This window comes from Balearica regulorum, chromosome 7, assembly GCF_011004875.1.
Source record: "Balearica regulorum gibbericeps isolate bBalReg1 chromosome 7, bBalReg1.pri, whole genome shotgun sequence".
In the NCBI taxonomy this organism is placed as follows: Eukaryota; Metazoa; Chordata; class Aves; order Gruiformes; family Gruidae; genus Balearica; species Balearica regulorum.
The window spans coordinates 5,455,845-5,471,724 of record NC_046190.1 but is presented as its reverse complement, the minus strand read 5'-3'; the positions used below and the strand labels follow the sequence as shown (position 1 = coordinate 5,471,724).

At 44.0% G+C, this 15,880-nt stretch overlaps 1 protein-coding gene across 13 annotated transcripts in view; it reads left to right on the top strand.

Moving 5' to 3' along the window:
• Window positions 1-15,880, top strand: part of TACC2 (transforming acidic coiled-coil containing protein 2) — a 143,633-nt gene that overhangs the window by 52,898 nt on the left and 74,855 nt on the right. For 8 of the 13 annotated variants that reach the window (XM_075757713.1, XM_075757717.1, XM_075757712.1 and 5 more), the window contains 2 exons: window positions 8,255-8,380; window positions 15,144-15,275. In XM_075757713.1, coding sequence (XP_075613828.1) covers window positions 8,255-8,380; window positions 15,144-15,275 — 258 coding nt within the window. Of the gene's footprint in view, window positions 1-1,892; window positions 2,187-2,370; window positions 2,534-8,254; window positions 8,381-15,143; window positions 15,276-15,880 lie in introns of those variants that run through there. The other 5 variants (XM_075757721.1, XM_075757720.1, XM_075757728.1 and 2 more) reach the window with 4 other exon arrangements.

The following is a 15,880-nucleotide window of genomic DNA, read 5'->3' as shown; positions in this document are numbered from 1 at the left end:
GCAGGAACGCAGCTAGTTTGTGTCCATGGCTTTGCGCCAGAAGTGCTGCTTGCAAAGAAAATCAAAATTTATTTTAATGAATCTTATTCTCCCTGGGGTCTCCCTCCTCTTCAGGGCTGTTAATACCTGCAGAAGCTATTTGTGAAATGGTTTCCAGATGACAAAAGAGTTTAATTCCCCCCCCCCAAAAAAAATGAGAGAGTGGCAGAATGCCTGTACCTGTATCAGAAATCACAGAAACTTTTTCCATGTCTGGTTGCCTGCTGCTTGGGAGCTGCTCTCCCCAGAAACTTTTAGCTCTCTGCTTGATCTTAATCCTTGCTGTCGGAGTGGATGCTACAGGCTCCCGGTCCTGCAGCTCAGTGAACTCTCCACGGCACATCATACCGTAGCTGGCGTTTACCCCCTCGATGAGCCATACCTTGCGGCCTGGGCGATGTTGGTAGTCTACATGTTTTTCAGCATTTTCACCTATCAGAGTATTTGATTTGATCTCTCGGGGGTCATTTGGTATATTCTTCTATTTCCTGTGCAGGTATCTGAATTGTTAAAAGCAGCAATGAGCACATCTGGGGGAAACCCCTGTCATCTGCTTTGAAACTAGATGTGAAAGTTTTCCTGTAACACAAAATTTACCTGGTCAAAAATCTGTTCCTTCCTTTTGCTCACAGAAAATCAATCAAGGGCTAGAAGGAGAAACAGTTCAAAAAAATAAAAAAATTAAAAATTGATTAATACCTTGTTCCGCCTGAGACTCAGTTCTGAACTGATGCTCTGAGAGGTCCAACTGGTATCGTTACTGTACCCTGACATTAAAAGGAGATGCACAGTCCTGCTAAGAGCTGGACCGAGTTCTGAAGAAGAGGAAATGTTAGTGTTGTCACCCAAGCAGGCGTAGCTGGCACCACAGTTTGATGTCCGGAGTTGGGGCAGAGTGCACATGGAGTCAGCTGGGAAATTAACTCGGGTGAATGAAGTCTCTGTAACCCCAGCATTTTATCTGAAATCTCTCGATCGAGCATTTGGTAAGCAGTGAATCTACCAACTGTCTTGCTGTGGGATAGATACTGTAGACATTTACTCTAGGGTTATTGTATGACATGTTATAAACATGATAATGATCTCCCTAGGTAGAGACGCAATTAATTCCTTGGGTGCTGGCAGCTTGTGTATGCAATTTGGTGTGTCTCGGTGCAAAGATTTAATTACCTGTGAAGCCATTCTTTTGTGTTGTAATAAACCCAGGGGAAACCTAAGAGATTAATAAGGTCATGCAACTAATTAAAACTGCTCCATTTTCTCATAGGTAAAGGAACCTATAAGAAAACGTATGTGACTTTAGGAGCTGGAACTTAACTCAAGAATTTGAGTAGGAATAAGAAGGTTTGGTTTAGATTTACAGCTATAAACAAAGTTTCAGTGGACGTTGTTAAAAACTTCTCCTGCATCCTGAAACTTTTACAAAGCTGCCAAACCCCGTCAAGCAAGCGAGGCTCTGCTTAAGTGCTTTTTAAAACGTCGGGAGGTATTTGTGTATGCTTTAAGCGTTACACACATCGTAATTCAATCTCTCCACATCCCCCCACGGATGGAAACTCCGAGCGGCCATCAGCTTCTCAAAAAACCCTGGAAGAAATTCCACCGCGGGGTTGGGGGGAGGGAAAAAAAAAAAAAAAAAAGAGGAGGAAAAAGAACAAAACCCACGTGGGACACACATCCCTCCGCAGCTTTAGAGCAACATGTGGGGTTTTTGTGGCTGTGTGTGTTTCTCTTCCATTGCTGCAAGAGCTCCGGCAGCGGGATGCGCCCCACGTCCTCCCACGACGGGGTCGGATGCCTCCGGGGCGGCTGCTGCCGCCCCGGAGGCATCCGACCCCGTCGTGGGAGGACGTGGGGCGCGGCAGGCTTGGTCTCTTCGGCCTTTTCCTCAGGGAGCCTCATGGGAGGAGCCTCTGAGAAACAGCAGCTTTAGGCTTCTACTCATCGGCCTTTTGTAAAGCTCCAACTCTCGCTTAAGCTTGCGGCGGTGGGAGCTGGGGTTCGGAGTGCGGTAAAACCGTTGTTTTTCGACCCGGGATGGTGGAAGTGGAAGGAATTGGTGTTAAACTGAAAGCTTGTTGCGGGTTGTTGTGTTGGAAGCGAGGATGACTGGGAAGAGTGAAGCTGGTGATTATTTCCTGGCCTTGGTAAGTAGACACTTGTGAGGGGGAAAGTTTAGCCAAGGAAATAACAAAAGCAATGTGCAGCTAGACTCTGTATCAAGAATTTAAAAAGTGAGCTGTTGTTTGCTTTTCTCTCTCTCAAAAGATTATTGCACTTTTTTTTCTTCCCCCCCCCCCCCTTTTTTCCTTTAAACAACTTTTGGCGAAGTAACACTCCTGCCGAGTAAAATGCCCTCCTGCTCACACAGCGCTGCCTCCAGCTCCGGGAGAGGATTCCCTCTCCTCACCTCCAGGAAGGAGACTCCATCCGTGGCTTTGTGGCTCCTGCCATGGCTTGTGGTTGGGTTTCTGCTCGGCCGGAGCGTCAGTGGGTGAGGAGGCATTGGGGTGGGGGGAGTTGATCGCACTGAGAAACTTCTGGTTCAGGTTTACTGGAGACTTTTAAATTCTGCCGCAATGACATCAGGACGTGACTGAGAGCCCTTCAGAGGCTCGAAAAGCTGCACGGTGGTGACGTTACAGGCTTTTTATAATGGTTGACAGTTATTACAGCAAATATGCTTATTCATCCTGTGCAGGCATGATTTATACTTGTAACACTTTTATGTGGCTTTCTGTTGTCCCTCTTTTAGCTTGCGAAGGAAGTAATACAGTAACGCGTGTTTCAGTCCCCTTAAGTCTTTTAATCAAAAATAATTGTATTTGTTTGTCTAATACAATAACTCACCATAACTTTTAAGCTTTAATGTGACCACAGTAATGTAGAATACTCAGAGAAAAAAACATTGTTTTTTTCTATTTTATGGTTATGATTAATCACATTGATGATCGGTCTGGGTACACGTGTTACAAAAATTAGGGAACTTCTAAGCAAGAAGGGTTGGGTGAGAGAGGAAGTCCAGGCCCTCAGGTAATGTGTGACTAACCACCATCCCCTGCCAAGATAATTTCTCTGTCTTATCAGGATTTCCACAAGCACTGCCAGAAAAGTATCCCTTCTGAGAAATACTCTCCATCGTCACATGTGCGGATTGCCTGACAGTGATAGCACGCTCATCCCGCTCGGCCGGGTAATTTGGAGTTACCTGCAGGGATTGCTAGCTGCTCTGCAGCTGGGTTTCTGGGGTTGCTTTTCATAGGTGAGGTATCGCCTTCAGGAAGCCTTTTAAAAGATGCTTTCATTTCTCCAGAATGCAGTTTCTGCGTTTGTTTTCCTTTCTTACTTTATTAGTAGGGAAACGTGCAGTAAGAGAAGGGACTCCCTTGCTGCTGGAAGCACAGCCTTGTGTCCGGAGCCGGGCAGTCGTGCATTCCCGCGTGGACTGCAGACAGCCCACCTGAGCCTTTGGGAGATGCAGCTGGTTCCTGTTGCTCAGGCAGGACGATGGCGATGGCAGTTCCCTTCCGTGGGACAGGTGTGATTCAGGTGCTGCCCAGGCTGCGCTGGGCTGGGCTGGCTCTCCCTGGGCGCTCTGAGCACGGTCACCCAGCACCCAGACCTGTTCTGCTGGTGGCTCCAGTCTGGCTCAGAGGAAGAGCGTGTAAATCAGACACCAGAATAATCCCCGGGAGCCAGTTCTGGTATCTTGGTTGCAATATCTGTTTTCCATAAGTGTAGAAGTGCTGCCGCGCACAGAACTGTGCATCAAACTCAGGTGTCCCCTGAATGAGAGTGATTTTACTTGTTTAATTAACACATACCAGTTCATCTCTTGGATACTTTCATTGCTGTGTTTGTACAGTGCCCAGCTCAGCAGGACTCAGTGTAAATACAAAGTGCTGATGCGAGGCACTTAAAGGCATAGTTTCTCCTTCAGAGTACAGAAGGAATTTGAGATGTTTTTCCAGAATCACATATTTAAATGCATAAGTAAGTCTTAGTTGGGTTTACAAAAGTAATTAATTTCCCTAAACTTGAACTTTTGAATGTGAGTGTGTGTTTAGCTGTTAAAAGTAAAACCTTGGTTATATCTATGCAGAGTGACCAGCAAAAGTAACCGGTGACCCCCAGTCGTTGCTGTATCTGAGCTCTTAAAGCTATTGCTGGCATACGGACTTGCCCTGTGGGGACATCATTTGGTTGTATGGATGTCCCCGTAGCTCATTGGAAAATAAAGCCAGACTTCCCATTTCAATCTTAGAATATAATATTTTTCCTAAAATTCTATTAATATTTAAATCGATCTTAAATTACCTCACAAGAAGTAGCATGGGAGAAAAAAAAAAAAAAGAGGGTTTTGTTAGTTTTTAATCCTGTGCTGGTAGCTTATGCAGCACTCCTGAACAAAGATTAGTTTTAGTTTCTGATACCAGTAACGTTGATTTCTAATCTAACAAATAGCTTTTTACCTCCTACTCTGCTACATTATATTGACTGGAGTCCCAATAACCATGAAAATCCTTTTAAAGAACAGAAATACCAAAGGCGCGTAGCGGTTTAGTGTTGGATTTTCTACATGTGAAGTGTATTTCAATGAATGTGGTTAATGTATGAGAGAAACTACAAAATAAAATAAGAGAAGGTAAAAAATATTATGAAGTAATTACTTAATAAAATGGAAGAAATTTTATGAGGTACAATGTGTTTGAATGAATGAATTTGAACTGAAATAGTTGCCAGTAGATCTGTTTCCCTTGCAAAGAATTGCAGTGTATAAGAACTTCTTGGAAACGGTAAATCCTCTCAATATTTTTCTGCAATGAATTAGTATTTTTTCTTATGCATGTGTAAACTGAGGCTCAAAACATTGAGTTTTTACAAAGCCAAGTGTGAAATCTAGAGGATTTTGTCTGTCAGCCTTGCTCTACCCAGTGAACAGCATCTTGTTTCTTGAAGAAAACGGAATAGCGGGTGATGGGAGTGCCGAGAGCTCAGCCCTGCCTTGCGGTTCTTGGTGCCATTTTCCAGAGATTTCTGGAGTAAGAGCAGGATCTATAAATCTTGCCCTTATCTCATTAAAAGCAACCAAATGTTTGGGACTAGGAGATAGCAGGGATTGAAATGCTTATTGGTTTCCCTTGGAGTAAACTTGGAGCTGTTGTTGACTGTTCAAAGGGAGCCACATCCAGCTCTCCTGATTGGAAAAACATGGACAGGGAGAAAATGCCAAGACCCGTAGCTGCCTTCTGTCTCCAGCACCAGTATCAAAACATTTTAAAACTTTAGTATGAAACGGAGGTTTGAAGGTTTGCATCTCCCTGATGTGAGCAGGAGAGGAACAAAGGGACCCACCAGAGCCCCCAGCTCTCTCTGTGTCGGCGGGGTTGACGCCGAGGAGCTGACCCTGCTCGCCTCTGTGCCCACCTCTGTAAAGCTGTGCTGCTTGACATACCTTAAATACATTTCCTGCCTTGGTTCGAAAGCTTTTTACATGGACAGAGGTCAGACCTATGTTTAAACAGAAAAAATTACATAGGTTTATGCAGTTATTTCTCGTTCATTGGTATTTAATGAGAAGTATGGGTCAAGTTTTGTCTGAAACGTGCTATTTGCGTACCTGCCTTCTAACAGTGACTTGGAAAATCTCTTTGCAAGGATAAATAGAGGCCTTAAAAGCAAAATTATGAAACCCAAGAGCCTAAGGACACTTGATGGGCAGCGTCTTTCTCTTGTGACGCACTAATAACAAACTCTGAACCCCTAGGTCTTTGGGCTGAATTTAGTGTGCTCACTGCAGCTGTTAGTAAGCAACTGCTTGTTAAACTGTGAGGTATTTTCCTTTGAAAAGTATTTCAGTCATGCTTGCCATAAGTAGAATTTGGAAGTCTCTCTTCCAGACTTGACCCAGAACTCGGACAATGGAATGGAAAAAGTCCATGGTTTTTTTTACAGAGCTCGATTCTTGAAACAAATTGGCCTAAAAGGCAGGTTGCTGGAGAGGACTGACAGCAGAGACCTGGTGGCAGGCGCCTGCGAGGCGAAGGTGGTTGTGATGCCCAGGAATGTCAGTTGTGGAACGAGTTTGAGCAGTTTATGGATAGCTTCATTGTTTGTGCCGCACAGAACAGGGTGGCTTGGCAATGAGCAGCTTCACCATCACCTCCCCAAGCCCGAGATTCAAGTCACGTTTTCCATAGACTATATGAAAATCGTTGTCCATGGACTGTATGAAAGTCGCTGTCTGGGAGTTCGTCGTGCAGCAGATGTGAGCGGTGGCGGGCAAACACTTCGCTTCTCACCAGATTGGGGCACACCAGTACAACAGCTTCAATTGCAGTTTTGGCTTGTGCTGAACTTCCTATATGTTCGCAGTAAAGACCCGTAGTGCTCTGTCAGTAGCCAGAACAAGATCTGCCCACCTGCAGTTCACTCCTTATAAGAAAGAAGTTGCAATGTCCTGTTGTCAAGGTCTATTTTTTAAATGCTCATTTTAAGGCAAAGCAGAGGGGACACCCCAGTTTGTGCTGTAAGTATATGCAGTTCTTAGTGACAAGTGAAAACCAGTCCTTTTATACTAATAAGCTAGAGGACTTCAGAACTTGTAAACATCTTAGCTCAGAGCTTCCTATAACAGGCTGAGCCCTCAGGTGTGGTTAAACTAGAGAACATGTGGACAGTTAATTGCTTAGTATTGTAATTAGATAAAAGTAATATTGAAAGTTTAAAAAGTAATCAAATATTTTAGGCCATCATCTGAGAAGTGCTCTTGGTGCAGTGGCTTAGCTCTACTCTGGTTAGTGTTGGAGTAGCAGAGGGTTGAATGCCACTTGGCTTGTCAGGGACAAACGAACTGGACCGAGTCCAGAATGATGCTCTGAAAAAAAAAAAAAGCAGAAACACTGGCTTACAAAGGATCACAGGTGTAGTTAATTAAAAATAAAATTTAAAAAAAATCAGAAAACAAGCTTGACAAATCGTTTCTCCCCTGTGAATGTGTTACTTTACAGAATCCTTTTGATAAAAGATGTGAAACGTGAGTATATTCAGATGGTAGCCTTCAGTCATTACCGGAATGACACCGACATTGTTATAGTGCAGTTCAACCCTTGTTATGTTCTTTGAACCAAAATTAAACTACAGCAGAGAATCATACTGAACCGCTGGATTTGCGGTTAGGTAAGAAAGTCATCGTCTAGTGTTAAAGCCGAGTTTCGCGATTTAGGGATTTTTATTTTTAAGCTGAAATTCCAAATGCTGAGTGAGAGTTTTAAGTTTACACACTTCTGCTCAAATCCACCTGTGTACGGTACCGTCCGTCTGTGTGCAGGGTTGTATTCACTCGGTAGTACTGGAAACAGTGTGGATGGAAGGGTGTTCAGGAAAGCGGCACCTCAAAACTGAGCCACTTGGGTGAACCTGTAATGTGAAATTGGAACCTAAATTAAAGGTCACATTTTATGTTTTACAAAAACCTGAGGATTTTGGCGAGTGTTAGGGAAAAATGATACTTCCAGGGCCCTGGTCTCTGGGTGGCCACATGGGAAAGTCAGGTTGAAGCAGTCAACAAAACGTTGTTTTCAGGGGGTTCCTATGATTTGGTGCCTGGTAAGAACAAACAACGCTCTCTTTTTCGGCAAGGCTCCTTTCCTTCTCTATCCAAGGGCGTGTTTCCAGATTGTTTTCTTTTAGCCACGTCGTGCTGGTACTGAGCTGCACCCTGCTTTCCCCGGGTACGGGACCAGGCTGGGTGTCTCCATGCGACGCCGGGACACCTTTGTCTGACTCCGTGTTCCCACCGATGGGCCCCCGTGCAGCTCCATGGCAGGTGAAAGCCAGACTCGAGCTCCCTGTGTGTTACGTGGTTTCTGAGCAAGGAAGTCTTGTCATTTCTCTTGTTCAAGCAGTAGCTCGTTTCCTCCTTTGCTTTTTAAAATCAGAATCAAAATGGGGTTAATTTGCTGTTGGATTGTACTATCTCATTGCTGCTGTGGTTGTAACACAGGCAAAAATCCAGGGACTTCAGTCTGGTGAGAACAGTAGAGCTGTGCACGAAAGCAACTTCTATTAAAACCAGTAACTTTTGCTGCATTCCCTAACACACAAGTTAGCATATGTGTGTGAAAGTGCGGGGTTTCAGACAGGCAAGTGCCAGCAGTTCTGCAATAACTCAGACCTCTAAGGCTGCCTTTTTCCATGTCTTTTCTCTCCGCAGCCCTTCTGGGCCAGGTGATGATATACAGTTGGCTTCTCTCCTTGATCCTTCTGAGCAACCCTTAGCTGTTTCTACGCCGTATGGAAATGTTGACCCCGTGGATGCTGCTGAGCTGACGGCAGCAAGGTATTGTACAGAGCCATTGCAGCTGGAGCGGTGGGAAGCACCACATACTGGTTACTGGTGCGGGTGGGTGGAGGACCATGGAGCTCAGCGCTAGCTAAGAAATTACTGTCACTCTTCTTGGATGGATATATGTCTGGAGTGGCCGGTTGCTGATGGGTCTGTCTGTAATCAGTCGAGCATCTGTCAGTGGAAATTTTTACCAGGATTTAACTCTCCTTCTGTCAAAACCTTCAAGGAAGATGCCGTTTACCTTTCCCTGAGATTGAATCACTTTGGCACATAGGAGGGTTGTGCCATGTGAAGGTGCAACGTATGCCTTATATTTTTTTTAGGTGCTTATACTTTTTTTTCAGATTACTGCAAGGTAACTGATCCTTTGGGCATTTCCTTCAATTTTGAGAAGTTCATTAACAGTATAATGCTGATTTTAAAGCGTTCCAGTATCTCGTCTCTGTTGGACACTCGGCTTTTTGTCTGCTTTTACTTGCACTGAGAAGGGAAACTGTTGCTTCATTTGTGCTGGTGGGTTGTCAAGGTGTTAAGAGTTTGTCTTAACCGCCAGCAGTAAAGGAAGCCTTGTAGGGTCTGTTTATGCTTCAATCATTGTGAATTCAGTGGAGTGTAAACATACACAATATATTTAAGCTAGCATTAAATTTCTTAGCTGGAGTAGCAATAATATGCTATCAAAGGCAGAAAGGAGTTTGTATGGTTTGCTCAATCCACCTTAAAAGCTGGGTGACTTTGCTGTTTAGCCCGTACTGGTCTTCCATCAGTCCCCAAACTGGTTAGTCGCTAATGCTGGGGAGTCAATCTGTGAGAATGTAGGAAAAACTTTCTGTCAGGGTGAGATGATCTAGAGAAGCTTACAGTGGGAAGCTGCTGATGTGGATTTCTTCCAGTTCTTGTAAGTTTTTACTCAAAGAGTTGTGTTTCTTTGTTTTTAACAAATGTAATTGGGTTACTGACGCGGTTTTGTGGATTCTGGTTTTTCTTGCTAATGGATTGGTGGCCACGGTAGCAAGCCAGTGAGAAAAGAGTGAGCAGTAACCGAGGTGGAGCTATGAGCTACTTTCTGAATGTGGAGGAACAAAAAAAGACTTACACCAAAAGTGCCAGAAAGATTTATATATGCTCTCTGGATTACAGTCTGAAATAGAAAACTCTGTTGCCCTTGGGATGATAGTTTGCTGTTTATAGGGAAAAAGGCACACAGGCTGTCTACGGTTAAATGTCACCTTAGGAAACATTTAGGAAGAGCAGTCTTAAAGTGTTTTAATTTGCTGCTTCTTGTAAACCTCATGGATTCACACTGTTCACATTCTTATCTGGATCTGGAATTTTGAGTTAATTATAATATATCTTTTCTTTTGATCTACTTCATAACTTTTGTCTTTAAAATGTTTTTACCATTCTTGTCCAAAAGTTAGTCTCGGGGTTCCTTGCTTCCTCCCAGTTGCATAGGCTGCGAGTACTGGTGCTGTAGTTACCCCAGACAGGGTGGCTGACCCCCGTAGGGATGAGGGCACGCAGACCGTGCAGCAGCCACAGGGTCTGGCTCTTGTTTCCATAGCCTGACCTTGATGAAGGTGCAAGGATTTTTTGCAAGGGTTCAGTGCTAAAAAAGTTACACACCGGGGTATTCAGCGTGGAAGTAGGTAACTTTTCAGCTCCTGGAACGGAGGAAGTTGAGAACAAAATACATTGTGGTCAGCTGGAGGGAATCTGGCTGCAGGTAGTTCACCACCTATGTTTATTGGGTTTAATTTTTTTTGTCTATTTTTTTAAAAAGCTGCACAAGCGAACTCTTGTCAGTATTGTTTGTTTTTCTTACTGCTTTATTTTGCATCCTTGTTCAGTTTCAGACATAAAAGCCTACCTGTTCTCCTTGCACCTGCCTTTCCTGTGCAGGCTGTTGTTGCTTGCCAGCTTCTCTGTGAGCCTTGCAGAGCTATTCCCTGTGTCCCAGCGGTAGAAACACGGTAGCTCCCACATGTGCCCACCTGCAGATGCAGCTGATCGGCAGAAGAGGGGTTAATAGCAGCAGCTTTAGGTCCTGTCTGAAACAGGCATGGCACAACCCTCTTCCAGCAGTTACAAACACTGCTGACTTCTCTGTGGTTTTGTCAGACCTAAACTGATAATAACATAATAGCGAATGAAAGTAGTACTCTTAAAATGCATGGGATTGTGCTCACAGTGAGGATCAGTAATAGCAGGACTGGGCTTTTGTTATCGGCGACAAGAGTTTCAGCGATGTTTGTTGTTTCATGTCATTGCCTTATCCCTCATCTTGGCCTCACCTGTGCCGTGGAGCAGATTCTTGCCTATGTAAGAAAGGTGATCATATTAAAGCCACTGTTTTTTTTGGCATTTTGCGTAGAAATACTGTACCACTACTGTTCAATATGACTGCAGAAAATTATCTGGTGCACGCATGTGTCATGTCTCTATGTCAATGCTTTCTGGTTATACCTGTGCACTATAGTTTTGAAATGTTACCAGGGCTATTAGATGGCATGATGCTATTCCAGTCTGTCTGCAGTAAAGTACAATTATAAAGGCTTTTCCCCCCAATATATTTAGTTATTTATTAATAAAAGTTCCTTTTGTTTCCATGTATTTGCCCATCAGAGGTATCATATAATGCAGATGGTGTGCACTTTGACAGGGAAAAGCAGTGGTGCATATAAGGCAGGGGTCAGTTTGTGCTAAATGTCTTCCAGATGGCAGTGCATAATAAGAGATCAGGTTGTCCCTCCATCTGTCCAGTCAAGAAACTGTATCTTTGTTTTGCTTCTTGAGGATGACTATCTGCCTCTCTCCTCCCCCACTGATAACAACATATTGATCAGGGACAATATGGTATCATCTGCTCAGTAAGTAGATTTTATTTACTGTATCTACAGGGGAGTGCCCTGAAAAGAATTAGGTAAAAAGTTCACTGCCTGTTCTGCCAGGCGTTGTGCTTGAGCAATGACACTGAAAGGCCAAGTTCACTCTGATTTGCCAGTACATGTTGCACTAGGAGAAATTTTGGCTAGACACATCTTTCTCTTTTTGCTGCAGGTGCAGACCTCGGCAGCAGGACTTCTGTTTTATATGAGAAATGTTTGGATTGGAAAGGCAGAGAAGGCAGATAAGTGCCCCGGGTGTATGAGACTGCAGCTTAGCTTGGCTCCATGGTTAGAGGTGTTAAACATTTCCGAGCAGTGACTACCTGTTCCTTTGCAACTTGCAGCCCGTCTTGTGGGCAAAAACCCTGCAGGTGCCTGGGAAAAAAATGGCAGCTTGGAAAGCATTTGCTGCATGGCTTGTCTTTAAGGTCAGGCCATAGGTAAGAAGCAGAGCAACCCAGTCTGGTCCCTTCTACACGCTAAGGAAAGCTTCTGCTCTTGCATTTAATCTCCAGCTGAGGTTGCAGAGCTGTAGCAAGGTGTTTAGTCCAGACCAGACAGAGCTGGCACAGCTCTGCTGTGAATACGAGGGAACGAAAGCTGTTCTAAACCTTGAGTTAGTGTTGGAAAACGTCGTGTTCCCCTGCATCAGCCTCTCTGCCGGCTCCTGTTATGCACAGGGTGCATTAAGCTGTCATAGGGAATTTGGGATAGGTGATATGAGATGCACTAAAAGCTGTGTTGCTTTCTCTGCAGATGGACCTTTCCTGGTCACGTAGTTCACAGCCTGGGGAACTGTGGTGCTCGGGGTGTGCTCCTCAGTGTTAGCAGGACACAGGCAGGAATACCCAGGGGCATCTGTATGCACAGAACATCAGAAAGCGACTTTTGAGAATTACTTAAAAGTAAACAAGAGGCAGAGCTTGAAAAATGTTTGTTTTCTAATCAGCTTGACTCTACAGGATGAAGACTGGCCAATGTATAGTTTATTGTGCACTGGGAAGGCCTGGCCTTTTTAGTAGTATCCTTGCTACAACTATTTGGATATTACTAATTGGAAAATAAGTTTAATGGCAAATTTTGTTTTAGTAAGAGCTGTGGGGAAGAAGAGGTTTTAATGTAGCCACTTCATGTCTATGAGTTCATAGCATGAGTTGATCCATGTACCAGAGTTGGTGCAGACTTAGGCTGGAGAGTTTAGAGTGAACACAGAGTCTGTGTTTCGCACAGGGTTGCCGTGCTGTGCTACCCTGCCTCAACTTGTGCAGTTTGTACCATTTCTGAGCTGCTTTGCTTCTGCCTTGTCCCTTGTGAGCTTATTATGCCACCAGTGAGCAGCACCCATGTGAAGGCAATGCCCGTCCGGTGATGGGCGATTACCAGTAGCACTACGCTGTTGCTATTCTACCTACAAACCACGCTGAACAGTGCCAAAATTATTATGTGGCCATATTAGCCCCGGGCCTGGTGTGAATAGTCTTGCAACCTACTTTTCACGGCCTGCCTCAGCACTCCTTGGTTCTGTGGGGAAAGGGATGGAGGCTGCCCATGGTACCCTGTCCTACAGCCTGCCTTCCCACGGCACGTGGGTGGGTACCTCCTGGTACTTGTGTTGGTGCAAGACGTCAGAGAAAATGCGTGAACCAACTGCATCTCTGCTCATAAAAGTAAGCCCTGTGCTTTGTGAAGGCCAGGGAGCAGAGCTCTGCTAAAAATGCCTGTATTTTGCTAGCTAGTTACGCTTTGCAGAGAGCATTGGAAACTATATTAGTCAAAGTATATAGCTGAAAATGGTTTCATTTTCTGTGGAAACAGTTAAAGGGGGAAGCTGAGCGACTGCAGATGGGCAGTGGTGCCTGTGCGAAGGGTGCGGGGGGAACAGGTGCTACTGTCAGCTACGAACTGGGAGGGTTTTATGTGTGCATAACATAAGGTCCAGAATTCCATGTGCATTCAGTATTCTTGCTTGGCTGGGCCCTCTTGTGAATTGTTTGGGTTCTGCAATTCTTTGTTTACTCTCCAAACAGATGTTCAGCATTGGCTTATTTTTAGCAGTTTACTTTTTGCTTTAAAATCTTACTTTCTCCAATCTCCCTGTGACCCTATATAGTCACATCGCCTTTGTATATGTTTGATGCTATTACTATATTAGGACAAAGACATTTTTAGCAAAGGGAAAAGTCCTTTGCATGAAAAAGGAAACAGCTTGCTTTTTAATTATTATTTATTTATTTAAACTTGATGTGACTGAAAATTTAGGAAGTCTATGTCAGTGTCAGACCAGTTTGGACAAACTGGGAAGAGGGAGGAAGAAAGGAAGGGAAGAAGGGAGGGCATAAAGCAGAGATAATTTCTTAGAAGAAATAACCAAGTAGCTATCCCATATGGCACAAAGCAACTTAATGGATATGAGCTAATCAAGGTAAACCACTCTCAGGAAAAGCTTTTGTGATCTCAGTAAGTTAGTGAGAACACTAACTAACTTACACACACCAGGGAATAGCTGTTCTCATGTGTATTGTAACTAAAGTTAGGGATGTGATTTATATTTGTCCTCTGTTTTTATACATGTTTCTAAAGAAAGGAACAATCTGTCCCTGAACTTTACCACCTCTGATTCAGTAACACAAGTTAATCTACCTTCTACAATTACAGTGTAATTACTGGGGGGAGGGGAGAGGAAATGGTAAAAGGAATGGCTAAGATAACTTTATATTTAGTTCAGGAAACCTAAAAGAAACTCCTCAGCCAAGGCCTGGTTCCACCAACGTTTCCTTAAACGTTTGTGTCTGGATGTGTCATTAGTTTGGTGGTGGTGAGTCTGCCTGAAGTGGGGGAGAATGCGAGTGAGCTTCTCGCGGGTGATCTTTTGGATACACAGGTGATTTACCTTCTTAAACAGCATTAGAAGGCTCACGAGAGAGGTGTGTTACTTGTGTTGCTGTCAAGGGTTTTTTCTAATTTGGGTTTTGCTTAAGAAAGCAGAAAGTTCATGGAGCTGTAACGGTGCCTCCTGCTCTGGTCTGCCTCGAGGAGAGGGAACAGCAAGGCTCCCCTGCCCCGCGTGCCAGGGATTTGGGCAGGTGGCTCTTTCCTCCCGTGCTCTGCTTGGTATCTGTGCGCAAGAGTCCCTTTTCTGCGGGGACGGGGAGAGGGCACGGCTCCCCAAAGCACCCCGCAGCGCCTTCCCTTGCTGTGAGGAGACTCCGTCTTTCCAATCCATATTTACGCCTCTGGAAATCAGTACATGGCTGTCACGCTCCTGAGCTCGGGTCTTGTGGGGCTCTGCTGAGCAGGGGGACTTGTAGGAATTAACAAATACAGCGGTATTACAGTCCTGTAATCTTAACATTCGTGTCATGAGTTCAGGGATTATTGTGCTTTTAGCTTTACGATATAGAGACAGCTTTTAAAGTAAGAGAATTTTTTAGTCCTGGGTTTTAGTTTTTTCTAAAAGACAAGTCACTCAAGTCACATAATTGAACATTTGTATTTGATGCTGAGGAGAAAGGACTGTGTGAGACTGGCAAAGTAGTCATTAGTGATGATTTTATTTTACTGATTTCATATCTCATATTTCTGATTTCATATAAGTTTCTCTGGCAGTTAATGTTCTGGTCTATAAGAGCTGTCAAAACTTTGCAGTATTACTGGTTATGTGGTCATCTGAGAAATTAAGTGAAATAGCATTTGTAGAAAGAAGTAATTTGTGGGATATGAGAGAGACAGTTTTGGGGAGGGGACAATGCACTCCTTACAGCTCCTTAGTTTAGATCCAGCCCAAGTTCATCTTTCAAGGAGATTTCACTGAAGCTTTGTGAGTGCTTCTGAAATTTGTCAGCTTATTTTTAATAATTGTTTTGCAGTGCTTCCAAGTCTGATAGCTGCGAAGAAGTTGATTACCTCGTTTCTGGGGATGTACCTTTGGCTGCCGCCCCTGGTGATGGTGTAGAACTGCCTGCTCAAGAAACTGAAGGTTTCACAAGGGAAAAAAAGAGGTAGTGTGCAATGTTATTTCATACGTTACAAAAAATTTCCATGTCTATACATCCTTTGCTTAAGAAAACATGAGTAGTGTGAAAGAGGCTGAGTAACAAGTGTTTTGTCTAAGTGATATGAACACTTTGCTGCTAGATTTTGAAACCAAATGGTAGACTATCAAGACCTGCTTACTCCAGTATATTTACTGCGAAAGACCAGAAGAGGGAGCTTGGACTACACGAGTTGCTACTATGCTGATCTTTCGTTCTATTTTTAAATTAATAGATTTTTAGGGGGTTTTCCACATATTTTTCCTTCTTGCAGTTCAAGTTTGGCTTGGTTTGGGGTGGGTTTTTGTGTGAAACTGTGAAAGATCAGGTCATATTCAAGAGGACTGTTCTACTCATTCCCCTTCAGCTGCTGCCAGCATCTTCCCCACACCACTGCTTTGTATTGCAGTTGTGAGTACGGAAGGAAGAAGTTGAGCTTGGTTTTGCTCTTGCTGAAGAAATGTTGAATTGCCTTGATTTCACAGTTAAATGTTTCCCTCCTTCAGATTTACGTTGATTGGTGCCATAGTGTTTGATAGACGGCCTAGGGAATTTTTGCTTGCAAAACCCCC